The sequence below is a fragment of the Clarias gariepinus genome, chromosome 1 (genome assembly GCF_024256425.1).
Source record: "Clarias gariepinus isolate MV-2021 ecotype Netherlands chromosome 1, CGAR_prim_01v2, whole genome shotgun sequence".
In the NCBI taxonomy this organism is placed as follows: Eukaryota; Metazoa; Chordata; class Actinopteri; order Siluriformes; family Clariidae; genus Clarias; species Clarias gariepinus.
Window position 1 is genome coordinate 19,734,383 of NC_071100.1, and position 24,925 is coordinate 19,759,307.

The window sequence follows — 24,925 nt, forward strand, 5'->3', positions numbered from 1 at the left end:
ATTTGCCAGCAAAGAGTGCCATTACTTTTGCAATAATTTGAAACGTATTTTAACTTTTGATCTTTATTTAAAATCAGATCTGGACCCCTGAATATTAGGTTTGAGAACCCCTGATCTAAAGTATAATGATAATCATAATAAAAAAAAAAGGTTGTGTAATAAAGTGGAATCAACTGCAACTGCTCAACACATCATGTGATTAGGATAATTAAACATTGTTTATGTTGTAAAGAAAAACATTTTGATTCCATTATCATTTTATATCAACAGCAAAACCCAAACCGACTGTAAGTGTGATGTCTCAGAGCTCCGTCTACACTGGAGACAGAGTTACTCTGAGCTGTAATCTGCAGTCTACTGGATGGACTTTTCTCTGGTACAAAGATCAGCATCTTCTATCCCAAGTAGCTAAAGACACCAACACACTCCATGATACAGTCTCTAATGCAGGAGTAACAGTGTATCAGTGTAAAGCACGCAGAGGAAACTACGACTCAGAGCTCAGTGATCCAGTTACAGTTACAGTCAGAGGTACGTCATAATCTTTACAAAACACACTGAATAAATATCAGATGATCAGAGAAGGGTGTGTGTGACTGATGTGATGTATTTGGTGTAACTGTACAGAGAGACCAAAAGCCGTTCTGACTCTGCAGCCTGATGGACAGATATTCAGTGGACAGGAAGTCACTTTCACGTGTGAAATACCAGGACATGCAGATACTGAGTGGACGTACATCTGGTATAAAGATGATGTTCAACTTTCCTCCTACAGTGTGAACAGGAAATATTCATTCAGTGCTGTAGAGTCTTCCAGCGGTAAATACACCTGCAGTGGACGGAGAAAAGACGACTCTCAGACCTCAGAGACCAGCAATGCTGTTATACTCACTGTGTCAGGTGTGTGTGTGTGAGTGTGTCGATCTTTTCCTCCTAAAAATATTTATTAACTCCAACATCACTACTACAGATCATTTTAGTGCCCCTGGTGTGTTTGTTCAGTTTTTAACTATTAATTAAATTAATTATCTCTAAAGCAGGGCTTCTTAAAGTCCGTACTCTGGTTCTGATTCAGACCACACAGCAAGTCACTCCTGACACAGCACACTTCAAACTCGCAATGTAATATTACAATGTAACAAAGTGTATGTTTCCTACCTTGAGAAAAAGTAGTGGTTTTGTAGTAGGGCTGCTCGATTATGGAAAAAATCATAATCACAATTATTTTTGGTCATGATTGAAATCACGATTATTTTACTTGATTACTCATTGACTTTGAAAATATGTTGCATTTATTAAACAGAACAGTGAATTCTCCTTAAAACAAATTAAGACAGATCAAACAGATAAAGGCAAACAAGATCTACAATGTAGTGCACTTCCACAATCTTTTGAAAACAAGTAATAAATAAAATATAAATATTAAATAAAATTATAAATAAATTATAAATAATAAATTATTATTAATGGTGTCGAGATGGCAAAGCATAACGCTTGTCCAGAGTATTTATAATTTTCCTGAATCCTCCATTCTTAACCGTGCTAATAGGGCACATGTCTTTGGCTAAAAAGTATGCAACTGCATCAGTTATTTTTTTGTGCCTTTCTGACCTGGATGGATACGGAGTTGCACTGAAGGGCGTGTCTTTCATGGATGATTGTGTTGCGAAGGAAGTTGTGGGGGTTGCTCGTCATTCTTTCTGTTTTTTTTATTAGTTGGTCATATGTCGGTCTGTGTTTAAATTTTAAATGGTTAAAAAGATTTGTGGTGTTACCAACCGGTGCCGACACAACCGCGTAGCAAATCTTGCACTTAATATGTTTTTGGTCCATGTTCGCTTCTTCAAATCCATACTGTTCCCAAACAACAGAGTTGCTTCTACCTCTTTTGTTGACCAAAGACTTCTGTAGCTGTTTTTTTTCTGCCATCTACACTCGCGCTGATTTTTAAATGTGATCAGATACCACATATGCAACTTCTTTGCTGACAGTATAGAGTGAGAAAGTTTGGGCTTCTGGAAGGGCGAAAGTGCGGATGCGCACGCGCATCAAAAAAGCAGGTCAAAATAACTTAAAAAAAAGTGAATAATCTTTTTTTTTTTCGATTACACCATTTTTGTGATCCTTGAGACCAGAAATCGAAATCGAAATTCGATTAATTGCACAGCCCTATTTTGTAGTCTATTTGAAGATCCTTACAGAGATCCTGGCTCAAGATTAAAGCTAAACATAATAGTTTCCCTGCTTGACATCTTTGCCATGGCAACATTAACAGAAAAGCAAGACTTCTGCATCTTCTGTCGGTTTTACATTTCATCCACTTTGCAGTGAGAATGTTACGATCCAAATAATCCACGTAAAGGTCATTGTCTTCGTCTAGTTATCATTCTAGTCTAAAGTCAGACTGTGGCATTTCTCAGACTAGGCTTCTATGGATTTTTACTGTTTTTGGTGCAGTTTATGTCGCATATTCTGAATGCTCAGTTTTGTTATTTACTGTAACTAAAAATGTATGACAAGTAAACAAACCAATTAACTTCACCTTTTCTGTCCTCCGGGATCAGCTAGTGAAATACTCGTCATTGCTCATGCTTGAAGGATGGAAAACACCACAGCAGACCCCATGGGAGCATAAGCTCACACACACTTTGGAAAGAAAGCAAATGAGGCATGACTGGAATTTTCACGCATTTTTAGATGTGAACAACTTCTTAGGACAATATATAACTTTTCATTCAAAATTTATTTTTGTTATGGTGTATTGTTGGGATTGTATTGTCAGTTTGTTTAATCGGTTAATTCATGCTTAAAAAAACACTTTGTTCATTTAACTTGTTTCGGCATAAAAATAAATCAATGAAGATTTTTCACCTGTAAACCTTTTAATGTTGAAAGGTGGAGCTGTTTAGGTTTACAAACAACAATTTGTCAGCAAAGAGTGCCATTACTTTTGCAATAATTTGAAACATATTTTGACTTTTGATCTTTATTTGAAATCAGATCTGGACCCCTGAATATTAGGTTTGAGAACCCCTGATCTAAAGCATAATGATAAAATAAAAAAAAAGCTGTTTGTTTAATAAAGTGAAATCAACTGCAACAACAACACATCATGTGATTAGGATAATTAAACGTTGTTTATGTTGTAAAGAAAAACATTTTGATTTCATTATCATTTTATATCAACAGCAAAACCCAAACCGACTGTAAGTGTGATGTCTCAGAGCTCCGTCTACACTGGAGACAGAGTTACTCTGAGCTGTAATCTGCAGTCTACTGGATGGACTTTTCTCTGGTACAAAGATCAGCCCCCTTTATTCCAAGTAGTTAAAGACACCAACACACTCCATGATACAGTCTCTAATGCAGGAGTAACAGTGTATCAGTGTAAAGCACGCAGAGGAAACTACGACTCAGAGCTCAGTGATCCAGTTACAGTTACAGTCAGAGGTACGTCATGCTTTACACTCTTTCACTGCAACTTATTTCTTATTATTTCTTAGATGTTCAGAAGTAAAAAGTAAAGTACAGCTGAGTGTGTTTTTAGAAAAATAACCAATATTATAAGATACACAAACGATCAGATATCAGTGTTATGTAGGAATAATTGAAAATAAATCACTTGCTTTGTCTACAGTATAAGTGCTGACTAATCACACAAATGTTAAATGGGGGCAGGAGCCAGATAACATCAGGACCTTTACAATATGAATTTGTACAATATACATTTTTCTTAAGCTACACTCTATTTTCTTACCAATAATAAAAACATTGAATTATAAAGAACAAAATATTATATAAAAAATATTAAAATCTTTTTGAATTATTTGCAAGCATGATAACAAGCAAATTAATGATTTCAGTAAATATTTCCATGTCTGTGTACAGAAATCCCAAAACCTGTGGTGTCCATAGATCCTGATAATCAGGTGTACAGAGGAGAGACTGTCACTCTCAGATGTGATATACAGGATGAACAGATCTCTTACTGGAACTACAGCTGGAATAAAGATGGTTCTGGTGTCAGTAGTGAACAGGAGTACAGAATCAGTAGTGCTGAAATGACACACACAGGTAAATGCACCTGTAGAGGAAGAGAGAGAGGAGGCTCACACTCCTCACACACCAGTGATGCTGTTACACTGACTGTATCAGGTGAGTGTCATCATCTCTTCAGTACTCATTAATGCCTGAGCACTCAGTACTGGTGTAGATTAGAGCTGCACATGATGTGATCAAGTTGTGGGATTTTTGCACGATGATGTGAGCTGCTGTAAATTAGCATAAATGTTATGTCTTTTATTTATTTAATAACTTTATTTAGGTGGAATGTGTTTATTAATAATTAAACTGTAACAAGAGTATTTTCAGTGTATCAGTAACAGTCAATATCTGTCTCTAGTGATGAGTGTATTAAACACTGAGAGCATCATGTAAACTCTTAATATCCTATGGTGTGTGTGTGTGTGTGTGTGTGTGTGTGTGTGTGTGTGTGTGTGTGTGTGTGTGTGTGATTTCATCAACAATGACAGAAAAACGTAAACCTAAAATCACATCAGACCTTAATGGAGCTGCACTGATAGGAAACTCAGTGACTCTGACCTGTACACTGAATCTGCAGTCTAATGGGTGGAAGTTTTACTGGATTAAAGACACACAGAGCACTAAGACTGAGACTGAAACACACTCCTACACCATCAGATCAGTTAGTGTCTCTGATGGAGGTCAGTACAGGTGCAGAGCTGGAAGAGGAAACCCAGTCTACTACACACACTACAGTGATGCACTCTGGGTAAATGTTACTGGTGGGTGAACAAGGTCAAAAAACATGGCTTTTTTAACAAACATTTGATATTGTTACATACATGCATGCCTACATATTCGCTGCATTATCGCTAATCACTTACATACAGTAAAATACAGTAATATTAGAGCTGTATATTATTGAAGTGTGTCTGTATATGAGGTGATAAAAGTATGTTTCTGCAGAGTTGCCTAAAGCGGTGGTGACCATAAAGCCTGATAATCATGTGTTCAGAGGAGAGAGAGTGACTCTCAGGTGTGAAATACAGGGAGGAGGAGACACTGAGTGGACATACAGCTGGTATAAGAATGATTACACACAAAACCCATACCGCTTATTACAGAACTTCAGCCTCAGCTCAGTTAGAAATGATAACGGGGGTAAATACACCTGCAGAGGGAGGAGAAGCAGTGACTCTCAGAGCTCAGAGATCAGTGATGCTCTTACACTCACTGTATCAGGTGTGTATGACTATTTTATCTTGTCATTAATTATACAAAAGTGCCCCTCTATATTACTTTATGTATTTATTTTAAACATTTGTTATCCATCAGACCCAGCAGAGACAGTAGTGAGTGTGTCTCCACTGAGCTGGCTGACTGAAGGAGACTCAGTGACTCTAAGCTGTGAGGTTAAACACTCCTCTACAGGCTGGACATTCAGCTGGTACACAGATGTTCCCTACAGAGACAGTCAGGGTTCCCTCAGGTACAGGACAGCGCTCCTCTCAGACAGCAGCAGAGGATCTGGAGGCTCCTACACTCTCAGTCCTGTTACTCTGAATCACACAGGAGTTTATATGTGCAGAGCAGAGAGAGGAGAACCAGTCTTTCACACACACTACAGCAAACCACAGGCACTGTGGATCACTGGTAAGGAAATACATCAACAACGATAGTATTGAGTTTTAGCAAAATAGTATTGAGTCTAGCAAACGTCTGCATTAAGATCAAATGGATTAACAGTATGTTTACTAATTTAAGTTTTATGCCTATCTGTGCTAGTGGTTTGTAAAATGCTAGGTGATGTAAAATATAAATATAAAATTGAAACTATTTAGTGACGAATGTGTGAAGTTGCTGAATAAGGATCTGATAGTAGATTTTTTTTCTGTGTCATTGTCTAATCCAAGCAAGTATTAATTCTTGGTTAATTTTTAATGTTTATATATACAGTGGAACCTCAGATTACGAGCATAATTTGTTCCGGAAGTGGGCTTGTATTCCAAAATACTCGTAAACCAAATTTAATTTTCTCATAAGAAATAATGGAAACTCAAATTATTCTTTCTATAGCCCCAAAAAAATACATAAAAATAATTAATAGAAAATATAAAGCAAATAAAACAACCTGCACTTTACCTAAAAATAAATCCCGACAGATAAGTGTTTCCGTTTGTGCACACAGGCGCTGTGTGTGTGTGTGTAATGTGCATTCACACACATTCACACATTAACGGAGAGACTGTTTTATCTGAAAAATTAGCAAGGAACATCGCTAATCACACTCGCGTGAGCGCATACTAACGGAATCACTGCTGTGAAGTAAAAAAAAAATTGTTGAACCTGCACTTTACCTTTGAAAAGAATCACGACAGAGCGGAGTTCCTGTGTATGTGTGTGTGAAGCCAAGAGTAGAATGGGAAGGGGGCTGTAAAAGCGAGTGTGTGTGTGTGTGTGTGTGTGTGTGCGTGGTGTGACTGAGATGCATGGTGTCAAATAATGCACGCGTACACACATTTACACACACACACACACGCCTTTTCAGCCCCCCTACAACCCCCTCCTCCTCTCGGCTCCCCCGACACACACACAACCTCTGCCTTACCCAGAAACTCTGCTCTGTCGCACTTCTTTTCAAAGGTAAAATGAAACATGACAGGCTGATACAGAGAGGGAGAGAAAAAATTGATCGTTACCCTCTACTAAGACTTGCTTTTGCTTTTACGCGTGCGCAGACACGCTTACAAACACAAAATAAAATATGTTTCACACACACACATGGCCACAGTGTTATGGTAAACAGTACCCGCATGGATGGATGCTGATTATACCAGTGAGAGACGAGCACTAAGACCCAGCAAGGGAGACAATTTAACCACAATTCCGCAGCGCAAGTAGGAGAGAAAAAACGTTGGCTCAGTTGTGATCATGTGACGCTCGGCGTCAAAACAAGAAGTGCATGCGTGATACATGATACTCGGTGCTCGTAAACCAAGACAACACTCGTTTTTTAAGTCAAAATTTATCAAAAATCTTTGCTCGTCTTGCGGAACATTTGTAAACCGCGTTACTTGTAATCCGAGGTTCCACTGTATCTTAAATCAAAGTGTATGTTAAAAGTAACACCATGATGTTTCATTTTCAGAATTAGATCTGATTTAAAATATTTCATGTTTCAGCTGAATCTCTCTCAGTATCTCTGATCATCAGTCCCAGCAGAACTCAACACTTTACTGCTGACTCTCTCTCACTGAGCTGTGAGGACCAGAGAGACTCTACTGGATGGACAGTGAGAGGATACACACACAGTGAGACACTGTACAATTGTTCATCAGTTTCAGGATCTACATGTAACATCAGCTCCCTCTCTACATCACACACTGGAGTTTACTGGTGTCAGTCTGAATCTGGAGGACGCAGTAATTCTCTTAACATCACAGTGCACAGTGAGTCTTTAATGTAATATATTTATAATAAACAAAATAATAGATGAATAAAAGTAAAAAGAATCATATTGTAAATAAATTATCGTGTGTGGTTTCACCCACATTGATTTGCTGCTGATTCCAAAAATTAGACACATACTTTCCTCAGCTCATCTTTTTAATGAGAGGTTATTAACATAATCTTATATAAAAGGCAGAACCGGCAGAACTAATAATTGCATTAACAGACTGATCGAAAAGAACTAAAAAAAAAAAGAGCATACATATACTGAACAAAAATATAAACGCAACACTTTTGTTTTTGCTCCCATCTTTTATGAGATGAACTCAAAGATCTGAAACATTTTCTACATACACAAAATAACCATATCTTTCAAATATTGTTCACAAATCTGTCAAAATCTGTGATAGTGAGCACTTCTCCTTTGCCGAGATAATCCATCCCACCTCACAGGTGTGCCATATCAAGATGCTGATTAGACAGCATGATTATTGCACAGGCGTGCCTTAGACTGGCCACCTGTAAAAGGCCACTTTGAAAGGTTCAGTTGAATCACACAGCACAATGCCACAGATGTCGCAAGTTTTGAGGGAGCGTGCAATTGGCATGCTGACAGCAGGAATGTCCACCAGAGCTGTTGCTCGTGAATTGAATGTTCATTTCTCTACCATAAGCCGTCTCCAAAGGTGTTTCAGAGTACATCCAACCAGCCTTACAACCGCAAACGACGTGTAACCACACCAGCCCAGGTCCTCCACATTCAGCAGGTTCACCTCCATGATGGTCTGAGACCAGCCACTCGGACAGCTGCTGAAACAATCAGAGTGCATAACCAAAGGATTTCTGCACAAACTGTCAGAAACAGTCTCAGGGAAGCTTATCTGCATGCTCGTCGTCCTCATTGGGGTCTCGACTTGACTCCCGTTCTTCATCGTAACGGATTTTGACAGATTTGTGAACAATATTTGAGAGATATGGTTATTTTGCTTATGTAGAAAATGTTTCAGATCTTTGAGTTCATCTCATTAAAAATGGGAGCAAAAACAAAAGTGTTGCGTTTATATTTTTGTTCACTATACATGTTCACCTAACACACAAAAATCCATAAACAGTTCCATGGATCTTCTCTTGACATTTTTTTCTCTCCTCCAGATGGTGATGTGATCCTGGAGAGTCCTGTCCATCCTGTAACTGAGGGAAATCCTCTGACTTTACGCTGTTTATATCACAACACAAACATTTCAGACTCTGGTGCTGATTTCTATAAAGATGATTCAGTTCTCCAGAAGCAGACTACAGGAGAGATGACCATCAGTAGTGTCTCAAAGTCAGATGAAGGTTTCTACCACTGTACACACCCAGAGAGAGGAGAGTCACCGAAAAGCTGGGTTTCAGTCAGAGGTGGGAATGTTGATTCCCATTGTAACAGCATCACTAAACATTTCAGTTATTACTACTACAATAACAACTACTACTACTCCTCCTACTATGACTTCTACTACTACTACTACTACTACTATTATTATTATTAGTAGTAGTAGTAGTAGTAGATTACATTACTTTTATGAAGAACATAGCACCTAACGCTTAAACTGACTGTATATATGTATGTAAAAGGGAAAAAAAAAGACTAGCAGTAAGAAAAAGAGAAAAGTCTCATTACAGAACGTGTTTTAGGGAAAAGACTAAGGTGGATTATGGCACTAAATAATAGAGTGTTGCTTTACATGTGTAAAGTAAGAAGTTGTTGGTTTGATTCTCTGTGAGCTGTGTAACCAGTGTTAATAAATATGGACTATAGGAAATATATTTTCAAACATAGCACAGTTTTTTAGATGTCTTAAAAACAGTTTAAAGAGTAAAATACATTGACATAAATGTGAAACGGTGAAATCATTCAGAAGGATTTCATCATCATTCTAACTAAATAAGAGCTACGTAAAAGCTGATAAAAATTAATTGCTGTAAGTGACATTAAATTTAAGCATTGGCAGACACCATTATGCAGAGCGACTCACATTTTTATCTAATTATACATCTGAGCAGTTGAGGACCGTGCTCAAGGGCCCAACAGGGGCAATTTAGTGAGAGTGGGGTTTGAACCTGAGACCTTCTGGACCATAGTCCAATGCCTACATGCCTCCAATGTCCAAATTATACCTACATGTTTTTTAACATTTTATGAAGGTTCAGTGGAAATGCCATCAATATCAACTACAATATTTGTAATTTGAAACATCTGATTTTTATTTTTAGTTAAGAATGTTGAAGTCCATTAGTTTGGATCTTGAATTTGTAGTTAGTGGCAGAAGAGCTGTGGTAGACCGCATGCTGAGATAAATTTAAATATGTGTAGAATAGCTACAGTAGGATAGTAGCTAAGATCATTTTGAACATTTGGGCAAGTAAATGCATATGTGCTTCTAATTAAAAAAAAAAGAGGGGGGGGCAAAGAGCTAACACTTAAGGAATATTATTGCTGGGTCAGGAAAGAAAATTAATATCTATTACCAGAATATCTTTGATGGAAACAAACCAAAACTTATTTGGGTCTTTCAACCACTGTCAGGACAGCAGATTTTTTATTTTCTTATAATTTGCAATTTGCATGTGTGTTTTTTTATTCCTCAGTTTCAGGTTCTGGATCCAATGTTGTAAAAATAGCTGTGGGACTGAGCTTGGCCTTGTTGTTCATCATGATTTCAATAATTCTGCTGTGGAGGCTCAAATCGAACAAAGGTCTGATGTTATACTATTTAAAAAGCCTTTATTAAATAACTAGTTATAACCAATTAAATGTAAAAAAAAAGATAGTTAGAATATAATGTATGATTTACATTTACACAATATAATTTGATATATGTTATTTTATGCTTTTGCTGTCTTTAATGTTACTTTGCAATTTGGGAAATAAATTACAATAACAATAAACATACAGTAAAGAGAAAAACCTTGAACAAGTTGGTGTGTATGATGTACTTTATATGTACTCTAGAAAAATGACAAATGACAAAAATCATCTCTTAAACCAAATTTGTGAATTGAGCAAATGAGGAATGTCAGTATTTTTATATATAAGAAAAGACATAGTACAAAACAGCAGTCAGACACTGGGCCAGAAACCTATGACTTACAGTGAGGATGCACACCACTTCAGACCATTTAATGTGTTATTTAGCAAATATATTTTCTTATGTATATAGTAATTCAATATGGAATATGTTCTTACAACAAGTTTGTTTAAACAATAATTTCAATGCAATGGAACACACACACACACACACACGTGTAAAGCAGGATTTAGTTTTCGCTGAAGCTGTGTTTGTTTTATGTTTTTCACAGTTACTGTAGATAATGATGCTGGACCCACTGATTTGACTTACAGCGAGATTATACCCAAGCCACTGAAAAAAAAAAGAAAAAATCAAGGTAAAGCAAATAAAAATAAATAAATATAATAATAATAATAATAATAATAATAATAATATAGAACATAAATTAAGGTAAAGCAAATAAAAAACAAAGTAAATAATAATATAAAATATAAATCTGGATGCACGATACCTTTTAATGTTTTCTGAATGATCAACAAATTTAAGATCATACCTAAGTCATATTTTGGATGGGTTGTAGTTGCAGATATAAATTTATGCTTCTTGTTTATACCTAGTGAACACAAGTGCGGGATCTGAAACTATTTACTCAAATCTGGCGTACAACACACAGGTAAAACAAAGCTGTCTTCACAAATCAAAAGATCAGAGTGATTTTAGGTGTCACCAATCAGCATGTGCCTGATTATGTAAAATATGATCATTTAACTAAACACACACAAAAAAAACACATGCAATTGTTTTACATTGAACAATGATCATTCATTTAATTATTTGTTATTCATGTATCATGAGTATGTATCATTTAAAAGTAAAAAGTGAAAAGTAAAGTTTGCAAATATACTTCAGTGTGTCATGTAAAAAAAGGTACTTTATTGCATAACTCATGTCTTCATGATTAAATATAAAGGAATGTTTGGATTAATAATAAACATATCTTAGGTAATACCTTATACACCAGGTTATTATATAAAACAGAATAATATACAGAAATACAGAAGTGATGAGCAGGATGGAACAATAGCATTAATTTACAGTAACAGCATATCTTCAGTTAGCATGAAAGTTAACCTCTTTCTTTTAGAAGAAAGCTCACATCTACATTAGCTTCATATACAGTGTCTGGCCCAAAAAAAACATCATATTTAAAAAAATCACCTTTAGTTTTACAGTGAACAATGTGGTGGCCAGGTCATGTGTGCAAATGCTTCCTCATGCTCCCAGAACAACTATTTCCCAAGTCTGGTACTGTATGTGCCTGTGATATTAGAGAATAAATATTCTATAGACGTTATAGCCTGGTCATTCAGTGCATTCAGGTCATCAATTCATTTTATTCCCACATAACGTTGCTAAGCCTAGATCTGACCATGCGAAGGAACCCCAAATCATCACACTGTCTCCAGAGGCTTGTACAGTGGCCACTATGTTTAATGTTGACATTGTTTTGGAATAAGGTCTGTTTGGACTCATCAGACAACATGATCAATTTCCATTCAAAGTCCAATCTTTGTGCTCCCTTACAAATGATTTTTTTTTCTGTTTACCCTCACTAACAAGTGTTTTGTTTTTTTTTTTTTTTTTTTAATGACCATACAGCTGTTTAATACCAGTCCTGTGCACATAATTATTTTTTTACCATGCTACCAACTGTTTAAGTGATCTTGCTTCATGATTTTTCTGACCACATTTCTTTCACAAAGTTGATGGTTCAGCAGTATCCTTCCAGATTTTCATAATGTGTTGAATAGTTCTTAACCCAGTTACAGTAATTTAAAATCTTTTAATAAAAATTTTCGTTAAAAAGTGGGCCTCCGAGTGGCGCAGTGGTAAAGTGCTATCATCCGGAGATCGTTAGTTCGATGATGCTGTTACCTCCGGAGATCGCTGGTTCGATCCCCGGGTGATGCTGTTACCTCTCACAGCTGGAGGCCTAGAGAGAGCTGATTGGCCGGGCTCTCTCAGGGGGGAGGGATGAGAGGTACTTTGCGCTCCCACATTAATCACGGCTTTACAGCCAATCAGGGGCGTCTGTGAGCTCGCACACGCGGAAGAAGCGGCTAGCGCTTTCCTCCAAGTGTGTTACTCCGCCCCCAACAGTGAGTGAGCAAGCAGTTCGAAAAGATGCGGTCGGCTGACGTCACGCAAATCGGAGGAAACACGTTATAGCCATGACTAAATTAGGGAGAAAATCTGGAAAAAAATCCAAAAGAAATTATTAATATAAAAAAAAGTCAGTGTATTTGAATAAATGTTAACTAAATATCTAGCTAATGTTTGTTCTTGACATGAAAACTTAATATAAGGCATTGTTGTGTGATGAGGTAATATGATTCTGTAAATAAGAATGTTTTGCTGCTTTTTTTTTCAGAGCATCTCAGCCATGAGAGCAAATTGGCAGTTGAACGAGCAAGTTTAGTCTTGGAGTGTGTACTGTACATCCAAGCTTGTAATATTGACGTGAAAATTATATAAATTTGCATAAAAAGGCAGCACTAGCAATCTATTGCAGGTTGCTGGCAGCCTTACCAACTACTGAATATCATGATGCAATCACTGCATAAGGAAATTATAAATACATCATAAATATAGGTGTCTATTCTAGTTACTCTCTCACCTGGGCAGTGTGCAGTTACTGTAGGATACATTATTTTAACTTAAAGTGTTGCATTTATTTAAACACAAGAAATGTTCATATAATCAATCACAATTTAATTCTTAATTTGACTATGAATACTAAAATATATATTTGCATTGCCTTAACTGATTTACTGTTGGCTGAATATGCCAGTTTAAGCATTTAAGCATTTGACATTAAAATCTAAAACAAATCCAAAACAAATCTAAAACAACTTTAAACGATTATTTACCAAAAGTGTGTGTGTGTGTGTGTGTGTAAGAGAGAGAGAGAGAGAGAGAGAGAGAGCATCTTGTATCTATTCAGGGTAAAATTGGACGCTTAGCTTGAAATACAAGTGTGTGTATTAACAGCAATGCTATTATGGGTTCTTTTAAATATTGGTTGCTTCCTGTAGTTAAAAACATTAAGTATTATTTCATCACAACCAAAGCAGTGTTTTCACAGTATTTTGGTATTATGCATTTTGCTAAATACAGTTGTTAGACTGTTAAACTCTTAGATTGCTAAAATGTTGATTTTTAAAGACATAGAATTTACTACTGTATGGCATTTAATTACATATAAAATTATAACCTTTATGTTTACTTGAATAAATACCAGTCTGTATAGCTGTGTGAGTCAATTCTTTCACATCATCTAAACCTCTAAAATATCCATTCTTTTACATCATCTAAACAGTTCCTAAAATAAATTTTAGCAACGACTTTTGGCCTGTTATGATTGTTTTTGTACTGTAAATACACATCTCTCTCATTTAATTATCCGTGATGTATTTGTTACTTATTTATTTGTATTATTTTTATTTATTATCTGACTACATTCTAGCAGCTCACATCAATAAATAACGCAAGTGACAAATCTTCTACAGGATAAACACTTATACTACTACTATTAAAATATATAATTGCTTTGGTGTTTTGCAATTGACATTCAGTTTTATTTGTTATATATGTATTTAGTTTCTATTATGCATATGAGTGTCCAGGTGTACTCAGAGCACTGTGAGTGGCGCTCAGATGTAGTTTGACCTCTGATCTACATTGCAGCCTGCATCAACCCAAGTGCTGCTACAAAGACACTGATATACCAAAAAGCAAATTCACAGTAATAATACAAATCAGTTTTATGTGATTTTGAGATTTTTGTGTTATAACAAATAAGTGCTCTTAAAAAAAATTAAGGTCATATCTATTATATTTTATTACAGAGTAATATGACGTTGAGATGTTATACAAATAACAGTAAACACAACATGTGCAGAACATATGGAGAAAAAGATATAGGCACAAAATGAAAGATTTCCACTTTCATTTAAAAATATGTTATATGATTTATTGGGTTCTGTATACCATCAGGTTATGTCATGTAGAGTGACACTTCAAATCTTATTTACAGTAAATTGATTCTCACAATTAAAATTGCTTCATGTTTCTTTTGTTTCTAATCGTTCTTCATCTTACATTATCTAACAGTTGCTGTTGTGATCGCAGTTGCTGAGTTGATGTAGCCATCATCTACATAAGCTATGACCTATGTTAAATGTATATTTTGTCTCTTACAATAGCTACTCTACAGTGTTGCTGCTGTAGCTGTACTGCAGTTTTAGTCAAAAAATGTTGTTTTAAAGCAAACATGAAGTTAAAGCAGATTTTCAAGCTTTACACACTCTGACAAAGCAGACAAAGCATGCATTTACTTTCATAAAGTAGGCTTAAAAAAGAAATGTATTCTCTATGGAAAGTACATATTGACACTACATCCACATGTTGTAACGGGTTCGACCCTATGTGCACGGGCAACATCATGAGGCACGGATACAAGGCGAGGTCTTATGGGAAAAAGGGTAATTTCATTCAGGTAAAAATAGGGAAGAAAATGATTAAAGGAGGGAGGATGGAACGAAAGGGAAGGAAAGAAGTAAAAGGTGCACATGCAGGCCCGGCGGGAGTGCCCAGCTGGCATGCGGAGTGGCAGAACGCAGCACACAGAGGCAGCATTCCTGCACGCTCCCTAAACGGGTATTCTCCTCGCTGACGTCTGTCGGCTAAATGGCTTTTTCCAGCTGGGATCTGGGGCCTTAACGCAATCCTCCTCGCATACTTTCCTCTTCGGCGGCACGGCTGCAAAGACAGGCTCGGCGCGGGAGTGAAGGTGCCGTCCTCAGCACAGAGATCTGAGGGCGGGATTCCAGTGTCCTTTTTACAGTCCCTGGGGCACGTCATATCACCACACTCGCATGCCACTCTCTCTTTTATAATGCTGGGCAAAAATGGCATCCGTGAGAGAGTTCAAAGGTAAAAGCCACTACTGGCCAAAAAGAACACAAAGGTTCATCTCACATTTGCCAAAAAAATAACTTGATTAGAATTTCATTAAAAATATCTTAGGAGAATTTTATAAAAAGAACATAATACCAACAGTAAAACATAGTGGTGGACAAGTGATAATCTGGGGTTGCTTTGCATTTTCAGGACCTGGATCAGTTGCTATTGTACCAATGTATTTTGCACTTTACCAGAAAATTCTGAGGGAGAATGTCCAGTCATCACTCATTAGCAGACAGAGGAGAACCAGTGAGTCACATCCACTACAGCATTGTAGGGTCTTGCAACAGGCAACATGGGTCTTGCAACAGGCAACCCCAAGGGCAACTACACCCCGGATGTTCATTTAGGCAGATCCTCGTCAACCCTAGCACATGGTCACTAGCCAACGCCGCCAAGAGGTAATCAGAGGGAATTGTTTCTCATGCTCAGTCTCAGTGCGCCTGCATCACTATAGTTAATATCCTTTAATATCCACACTCCGTGTGTGAGTGGTTGTGCACAAATAAACACACACAAACACTAACAAAAACACTGCTGTGTCATGATTAAGGTAAAGTGAAAAGTGCAGGTTAATTTGTTTTATTTTTACTTTACATTTTAAATCAATTATTTTTATATGAATATTTTTTGGGGGTGGAACAAATCATCTGAGTTTACATAATTTCTTATGAGAAATTTCACTTTAATATATGAGTGCTTTGATATAAAAGCATTCTTCCAGAACAAATTATGCTTGCAATCCAAGGTTTAACTGTATCTGAATTGTAATGGGTGTGCCTTTGGTGAATCTTTTAACACTAAATAAAGTTTAAATTTTTTGTTTTATCCTGTTTTTTTTTTTATCATAGACATTTACTCTTTGTTCCTGTAACTGGAATGATTCTTGTACATGTGGTTTTCTCTTTCCTACAGATGATCAGGTGATCCTGGCAAGTCCAGTCCATCTTGTAACGTACAGTTTTTTTTAAAATTTTTTATATTATTTATATTGTAACACTGATCCTGCAGTTGAATAATGTCTAGTAACAGTTTGTAATAAGGAGAGCACCTAGATTGCTGTTATTATAGAAGGGTGGTAAACAAAGTTAATTATATGACAATGTACAGTATATACACTACCGTTCAAAAGTTTTAGAACACTTTCTAAGTCCATGATTGTTCCTGATTTTTATTTCTTTCTACATTGTAAAGGAATGCTGAAGGCGTCCAAAAAATGCATTAATCTCCTTTGAACAGTTAATGGTGAGATGTTTCTGCTACTTCTGCTCTGTAAAGACTTCATAACGCCTCTAATCTGAGGTGCTGTTAATTGGTCATTTTTCAGGCTAATAACTCTAAATGAACTTCTCGTCTGCGGCAGAGGTAGGTTTTTGTCTCACCCTCCTGGGATGGCCTTCATGAGAGCCAGTTTCATTATGGTGCTTGACAGATTTTGCAAATGCACTTGACAATACTGTTTTTGCAAGAACTATTACAGAAAGGCTGACCTCTGTGTTTTAAAATAACAACTAACTGTTGTTGTTGTTACGTAATTACCTAATTCCATATGTGTTATTTTATAGTTTTGAAATCCCCAGTATTGTTGAAGAACGTAGAAAATAAATCACTAAACAAAAACAGAGAAATTTGCAAGTGTTCTAAAACTTTTGAACGGTAGTGTATATCTTGTCTACATATTGTATATATATATATATATATATATATATATATATATATATATATATATGTAGCGAGAGAGAGAGAGAACTTTGTCATAGGTTCATTATATGACAAAGTACAGTATATACTGTATATATATAAAGAAAAATCAGGAACGAACATGGAGTTGGAAAGTGATCCCAAACTTTTGAGTGATATACATATAAGTTTTGAGATGATAGTGATGTGATTTTTTTAATAAGGTTTTACTAGATACTCTGTTGTTGTTCTGTGTCAGGAAATACCCCTGGAGGGCACTCTGCACTCATGTTTTGTTTGTCTTTTACTTTGTTTGGTGCATGGGACTTTTATGTTGACCTGATGCACAGGTGTTGAGTATTGTTGTGATTAGCTCCTTTATTTAAACCTCAGTCCATTCTAGGTTTTTTGTTATGCACCTGGTTTGTTTATATTGTCATGTCTGTGATCTGGTTGTGTATCATGGTCTGTTTTTTTTCTTTGGTTTTTATGTTTATTTTTCTTATTAAAGTCTTAACATCTGCACATATGCCTGCATTCTGACAGAATGTACAGTAGGATCGACAGTGAGACATAGCAGATGAGTCTCCCCAAATAGTTAGCAGTATTTGCAAACTGTGCAGGCTCCTGGCTTGTACAGTAATGCAAGGTGTGCCTTCATAACACTAGTGTCCTTAGGGTAATGTGGTTCACTGCAACACCTTGACTGAAATTGAGCTGAGATTCTAACTCCTACTGTGAGCACATCATGGGTAAATTCCTCACCGCAAAGCTTTGGCAAGAATTAAAACAATCAAGCAACAAAAAAGAACATCAGCATTACTATGGTGATGTTTTTCTACGGTGCATGTTTGGGTGTTTCTGCATATTAAAAGCAAAACCAAACTCTATGGATATAACACCAGGGCCTGTATTTACCAGAGGTGGAAAGTTGTACTCAAAAAACTTTGTACTCAAGTAAAAGTACTGTTACTTTGGTGAACTTTTACTGAAGTACAAGTAAAGTTACCCTTATAAAAATCTACTCAAGTAAAAGTAAAAAGTAGCTCATTAAAAAATTACTCAAAGTAAAAGTTACTGAGTTCCTTTTTTTAACAGTGGGGGGTGGAATAGGGGATGGAACACCCTTGCATAATAAATCTGTTGCCTTTGTTGTGCTTGAAATCAAAGTGGTCGCTTAAATATGACCAGGGGTTTGCTTTAAAAGAATTTGTTGCCAATTCACTTTCAGCTGTGTCTGCATCACTGGCATCTGTTTTGTCCGTCTTTATCGCTCTTGTGAATTTAGCGCGTTTGTTCTTCCCATCCATCAATCAATTAGTGCAGTGGTTTTCAGGGTGCATTTTTTTTCCTTTCCTGTTTTATTATTTTTATTATTTTAAATTTTCATTTTTTTATTTTTTTACTCAGTAGTACATATGATTTAAAATGTACTGAAGTACAATACTTTAAACAAAACATACTTAAGTAAAAGTAAAATTACAGATTTTAAAAACTACTTTAAAAAGTATAAAGTAAGTACACAAAAAATCTACTCAATTACAGTAATGCGAGTAAATGTAAATCATTACTTTCCACCTCTGGTATTTACTACGCATTTTAGATAAGGAAATTTCTCTCAAGTAGCCAAAAATCCTGGTCCATCAATAAACGTTCATATGCTGACTCTGCAAGTGACTTTTACTTTAGTAACAGCTTTAAAGTAATGATGATTTGGGCTTGTCACAGCCAACAATGTTGGAAATAATAAATTAAACTTTGCTCTTATAGCACCACAGGCACAGATTCATGCATTTCCCAACCAGTCAGTGTGTTAATATATACAGTACAGTACATACCTGTATACTCACTCACTATTCATCTATACTTCTTTACTGTATCATGTATTCAGGGTCTTTTTATTATCATTTTGATCAGACTATGACAGTCCTACACCACTCTATTATAGGGGCTTGAAACCATTGTGCTTGAAGCAGACTGATTAAGATAACTTCATGCACCTGAGTAACATATTTATAAGCTTTATCCACAGGATGTTAATGTAAATAGTTTTTGTTAATTGTTTTACATTTTTAAGGTCACAGGAGGTCGTATAAGCATTTCACTGCATATCGTACTGTGTATGACTGTGCATGTGGCAAATAAAATTTGAATTTGATTTGAATTTGAGTATGTGCATTAAGCTTTCACACTAGTGTAATTTCACTGTTCTATTCTATACACTATACTTTTCTACCATTTAAACATAAAAAAAACAGTCAAAACTACTGTAAAACATGCACTATAATGTGTAGCCTACTTTGTAGTTCCCAGTGGCGTAAACAGTGATATCATATGCTTTCCTATGAGCAGTCCTACTCCTCACTTAAAGTAAGTGTCATGATCGGGGTGTTGTGGCAGGTGTTGAACGCCATGGGCGGAAGGAGCAGGCATAGAGGCAGAGGGGTGGTGTAACCCAAAAGAGTCTTTTTAATGATAGTTAAACACAAAGTATAAATAAAGATACAAACAAAGGAACAAACAAACTCAAACCATACTTAACTTTGTGCTAACAGGGGCTCTCTGGCAAGACACAGGCAGGGGGTTACACAAAACACGTCCTGTGGCGAGACACAAAACACGTCCTGTGGCGAGACACAAAACACGTCCTGTGGCGAGACACAGGCAGGGGGACAAACACATAACAGGACACAAACGAGGCGTGAAGCTGAAACTGGACACTAGAGAAGAACGGGAGACACTAGAGAAGAACGGGAGACACTAGAGAAGAACGGGAGACACTAGAGAAGAACGGGAGACACGTAAAGACTAGAGACAAGAGACCAAAAGAGGGACGGGACGAGGGCTAAAGACATGGCAATCAGCTAGGCATGGCTTTTAGCTAAACATGGTTAAGCTAAGCTTAACCATGGCAGTCAGCTACACATACACCTAGCTAAGCATGTCTTTAGCCCCAACATGCACTAAGCTATACTTACCTAATAGCTTAAACTCACTAGGGAATAGGGGCACAGAAACACAGACAAAGGATACCCAGTGGCTAGGCGAGGCAGCCCTCCAAGACTAAGCGAGGCGACACTCACAAGCTAGTCGTTACTCCAAAGCCAGGAGGGACAGCACTCTAAACCTAGGCACACTAGGACACTAGGGGGAGAGGAAACACAGGACAGCTAGAGACACAGAGGGGCTATGGCTAGAAGCATGCTAGTTACTGTAACTCAACATAGAATTTAGCTAATCATGCTCCTAGCCACACACACACCTACTGTAACTACTTACCTGCTCTAGCTAACCACAAGAACACAGGAGGACAGGGCTGAATCAGCTCCACTAACACAGACACACAAAACATACACAGAGACATTGCCAATAAGAGAGCCCAAGTCAACACAACTAAAATCAAAGTACAAACTAAACATATAACAAAACAGAACAAAAAGCCCACACAAATGACAGTGGTGTTACCAAAAATGCTCGACCCAGTTTCCCAGTCTAAGCAGCTATTTATAGATTGATTGATGGCTACCTCGGTTCAGGTGTGCACCCGCATCACCTGACCGAGGTGCCTGCTGGGAAACTGAGTCGGCCAACAAAACTACAAAATAAAAACAGTGGCCTCTAGTGGCGGACCCTTACAGTACCCCCCGCCTTAAACCGCTCCTCCGGAGCGCTATTGGTGATCCCGGGGCACTTCCCTGGTGTCCCGTGTCCTTTTACCCGACCCCGCCGGGCTAGCTCCCATAGTCAACTGTGTGGCGGAGGCAGCACCGGATCGTTGTTATAGGCCGGGCGGAGGGGGCAGCACTGTATTGCTCTGAGAAGTAGAGCCCCTGAAGACAGTGCTGAGTTGTCCCCCAATCCGGGCGGCCGATGCAGTACTGGCTTTTCCTCCGCCGTGCAGCGGTGGGTGCCCGACATCGAAGCCGGGTGCTGGACGCTGTGCTGGGGTGTCGCTCCGAAGGTGGCAAGCCTTGAATAAGGGCTACTGGAAGAAGGTGGGGGTAAAAGGTGGGGGCCTCCACCTGAGGCTTGCTGGTGTGGCTGGGACCTCCACGAGGCGCTCGGCGATGGCTGCTGCTGCTGGAACCTCCACGAGGCGGTCGGCGATGGCTGCTGCTGCTGGAACCTCCACGAGGCGCTCGGCGATGGCTGCTGCTGGAACCTCCACGAAGCACTCGGCGATGGCTGCTGCTGCAGCGGTGGCCTCCACGTGAGGCTCGAAGCGTGCTGCAGCGGTGGCCTCCACGTGAGGCTCGAAGCGTGCTGCAGCGGTGGCCTCCCCGTGAGGCGCGAAGCGTGCTGCAGCGGTGGCCTCCACGTGAGGCGCGAAGGCTCAGACTAAGACTATGTCCTACTCTGATCTAGTAATATTTTTTTTTCCTTAATTAACTTTGAGCTCAATTCCTAAGAGTTATTCATCCTAGGATGATTAGTAAATGCAGACCCTGGTTTCATATTGAAATTTATTTAAATCCTAACAGCAAACATTTTATTGTAATGCATCCCACACGGAAAAAACCTATATAAAACATATATGTTTTAATATAGGTTTGATATAGGTTTTTAATATATGTGACATATATAAAATTGGCCGTTTTCCTATATTATATGTACATATATGTACATATATGCCTGCGTGCATATATGCGTGCATATATGTACCTATAGACATATATGTGACATATATAAAATTGGCCGTTTTCCTATATTATATGTACATATATGTACATATATGCGTGCGTGCATATATGCGTGCATATATGTACCTATAGACATATATGTGACATATATAAAATTGGCCGTTTTTCTATATTATATGTACATATATGTACATATATGCGTGCGTGCATATATGCGTGCATATATGTACCTATAGACATATATGTGACATATATAAAATTGGCCGTTTTCCTATATTATATGTACATATATATGTACATATATACGTACATATGTACGTGCATATATGTACCTATGTGCATATATATGCACCTATATTTTTACCTAGATATTAGTAAAATTATTAAAATCTATAGCTGTTAGACAACATAAATAAAAGCCCAAAATGTAGAAATTTTAATTTTTTATTTTTTTAAGAACAATCAAATAGTAAAAGAACAAAAATAAGACAAAAAAACTCAACAGGAAGAAAACATATATATATTTTGAGGACCTTCTCAGCTTCGTGAGATTTGAATTGATAGATGTGCCTGTCTGCCCTCGGGTGGCTGCCGGCCACTTCTTCAATGTAGCATCTAGAAAAGACAAAAATAATAAGACAGTATAATAATAATAAATGGTTATTTATTAAAACGTTTATAAACATCTGTAAACTCCATAAGGCATTAGCTTAGCCACCGGGAAATATCATGTTTGTGCTACATACAGAAAGGCAGCATGTTAGCATGATTTACCTAAACTATGTAAATGGCATTGAAAGCCAATGTGTCACACAAGCTGACAAGAGCTAGCTGAAGTGAGGAAAATATTTACTAATATTAGTTTAATATTATCAGAATAAGAGTTATATAAGACTTAATAACTTACCCAGTGTGTCCTCCTGGATTCTCTCTTCAAAATGCTCCCCGTTCGTCGTCAGGGCCACACAGTCTTCTTCTGAGGTAAATGTAAACTCCTCCCACTTTCCAGAACATTCTGAAGAGTTTTCTTATCCGGGGGCGTGGCCTAGTATGTAAATTAGCCGGACTGATTTCCGTGTGATTGGCGTGTGGGCGTGTCCTGCCTCGGGTCATTAGCAGATAATGCGACAGAAATTCTAAAATGTGTTTTTTATTTAGTTAGTTCTTAGTTATTGCCTTGATAATAGAAATATGAGCGCATCATGTATGACAGTTGCCAAAGTGAGATATGAGCTAAAATGACCAGATCCTGCCATGAGCTATATAGGAGACATATCTTGTATGTACATATAGGGCTTATATGTGGATATAAAGAAGCAATACAGGAGACCTGTATGGCCTGTATATGCACATATATGCACCTCAATTTTGCCTATATGCAGCATATATATTATAATATATATGCATATATACTGCATATAGGCTTCATATATGCGCATATATCCCCATATAGGTGAGGATAAATGCACATATATACTGCATATAGGCCTTCATATATGCGCATATATCCTCATATAGGTCAGGATATATGTGCATATATACTGCATATAGGTGAAGATATATGTGCATATATCCTCATATAGGTGAGGATATATGTGCATATATACTGCATATAGGTGAAGATATATGTGCATATATCCTCATATAGGTGAGGATATATGCGCATATATACTGCATATAGGTGAAGATATATGCGCATATATTCTCATATAGGTGAGGATATATGTGCATATATACTGCATATAGGTTTCATATATGCGCATATATCCTCATATAGGTTCTTTCCATGTGGGATAACAGGCAGCAAAAATTATGTTAGTGTTATTTGCATTTTACAAACTGCATCTACAAACTTTGATAACTTAGTTTAGCAGTGTATGTCTGTGTCTGTCTATGTATAACTTGCTTGCCAACTATTTCCACTGCTGTTTTCTGTGACTTTGTACCTGTTTGTGGGAAAAAACAAAACTATTGATTATATTTTTTTATAATTGCAAATGGGTAGCAGTGTTGATAAACTTTAGGTTGAATAAAATAAATGCGTTGCATATACTCATGCATTTATGTCTTTGTGTCATTCTAAATTCAAATACTGAAATAAATCTGACATAACACAAAACTTTCTTTATTAGTTATATTATAAGATATTTAGCTTGTCAATTAAGTTAGATAGAAGTCTGTGCATTCAGTTAAGTAGTAGAGGAACTATACAAGTTCAGGAGTTAAATAAAGTTAGGGTTGTTATTAGAATTTCTAGGCCCATAGAGGTTAAATAAATTGACTTGGACATAAAGGATGGCCTTTCTCTCTTTCTCTCTTGTGTAAGAACATAGGAAGTGTAGTGGCTTTAACACGGACCACTGATCAGTCAGTTAGTCAGTGTGACAGAATGAAGCTGTATCCACTCTCTGTAATGATCTGTAAGTAAATATTTTCTTCAATAGCAAGAGTAATGAGTAAAAAAAAATATATATTTTTTTTTAATCGGATGTCTTGTGTGATGAGTTTCGGAGGACATTTTTTTTAGACTTTAACCAGATTACTTAGGCTCAGTGTGTGTGTGTGTGTGTTTGTATTGATTAATCAAGTCAATTAAATATAAGCTGTTTCTTTATATACTGTAGTGAGAGATGTCTTGCTGCAGCTTTGAAAAGCGCATTCAAAATAGTCATCAAAATGCATTTATGAATTCAATGTATGTAAACTATTTCAAAAAATATTTTTAACAAAATGTAGAAGGTTAAATAAGGGCAAACGTAGTATGTATATGTTAAATTAATTGAATAGAATTAAGTACATTTATACACCTAATATAGTTTTAGTACAACTGACCTAATATCAACATGTAAAATCTACATGAGGCCAAAAATTTTTTTTTTGAGTATAAGACATATAATATTTGCTAGCCAGTATAGAAATACAATTTTTTTTCAATACTTAATATGTAATTAAAACAAACAGAGGATGTTTTATAAAAAAGGGAAATGGAGGATAGAGCAAGAATCCACATAGGTGCAGTTAGAGTTATAATCTTTAATGGGGTCAGGAGTAGCT

The 24,925-nt window shown here is 37.0% G+C and overlaps 1 protein-coding gene across 1 annotated transcript in view; it reads left to right on the plus strand.

The window, feature by feature from the left end:
* Positions 1 to 21,445, plus strand: part of LOC128520608 (basement membrane-specific heparan sulfate proteoglycan core protein-like) — a 43,249-nt gene extending 21,804 nt beyond the window's left edge. Inside the window, exons 5-17 of the mRNA XM_053494927.1 lie at positions 271 to 531; positions 628 to 900; positions 3,190 to 3,450; positions 3,889 to 4,155; positions 4,533 to 4,805; positions 4,990 to 5,265; positions 5,359 to 5,676; positions 7,206 to 7,472; positions 8,626 to 8,874; positions 10,105 to 10,212; positions 10,816 to 10,896; positions 15,290 to 15,521; positions 21,193 to 21,445. Coding sequence (XP_053350902.1) covers positions 271 to 531; positions 628 to 900; positions 3,190 to 3,450; positions 3,889 to 4,155; positions 4,533 to 4,805; positions 4,990 to 5,265; positions 5,359 to 5,676; positions 7,206 to 7,472; positions 8,626 to 8,874; positions 10,105 to 10,212; positions 10,816 to 10,896; positions 15,290 to 15,521; positions 21,193 to 21,445 — 3,119 coding nt within the window. The remainder of the gene's footprint in view (positions 1 to 270; positions 532 to 627; positions 901 to 3,189; positions 3,451 to 3,888; positions 4,156 to 4,532; positions 4,806 to 4,989; positions 5,266 to 5,358; positions 5,677 to 7,205; positions 7,473 to 8,625; positions 8,875 to 10,104; positions 10,213 to 10,815; positions 10,897 to 15,289; positions 15,522 to 21,192) is intronic.
* Positions 21,446 to 24,925: the final 3,480 nt, after the last annotated feature.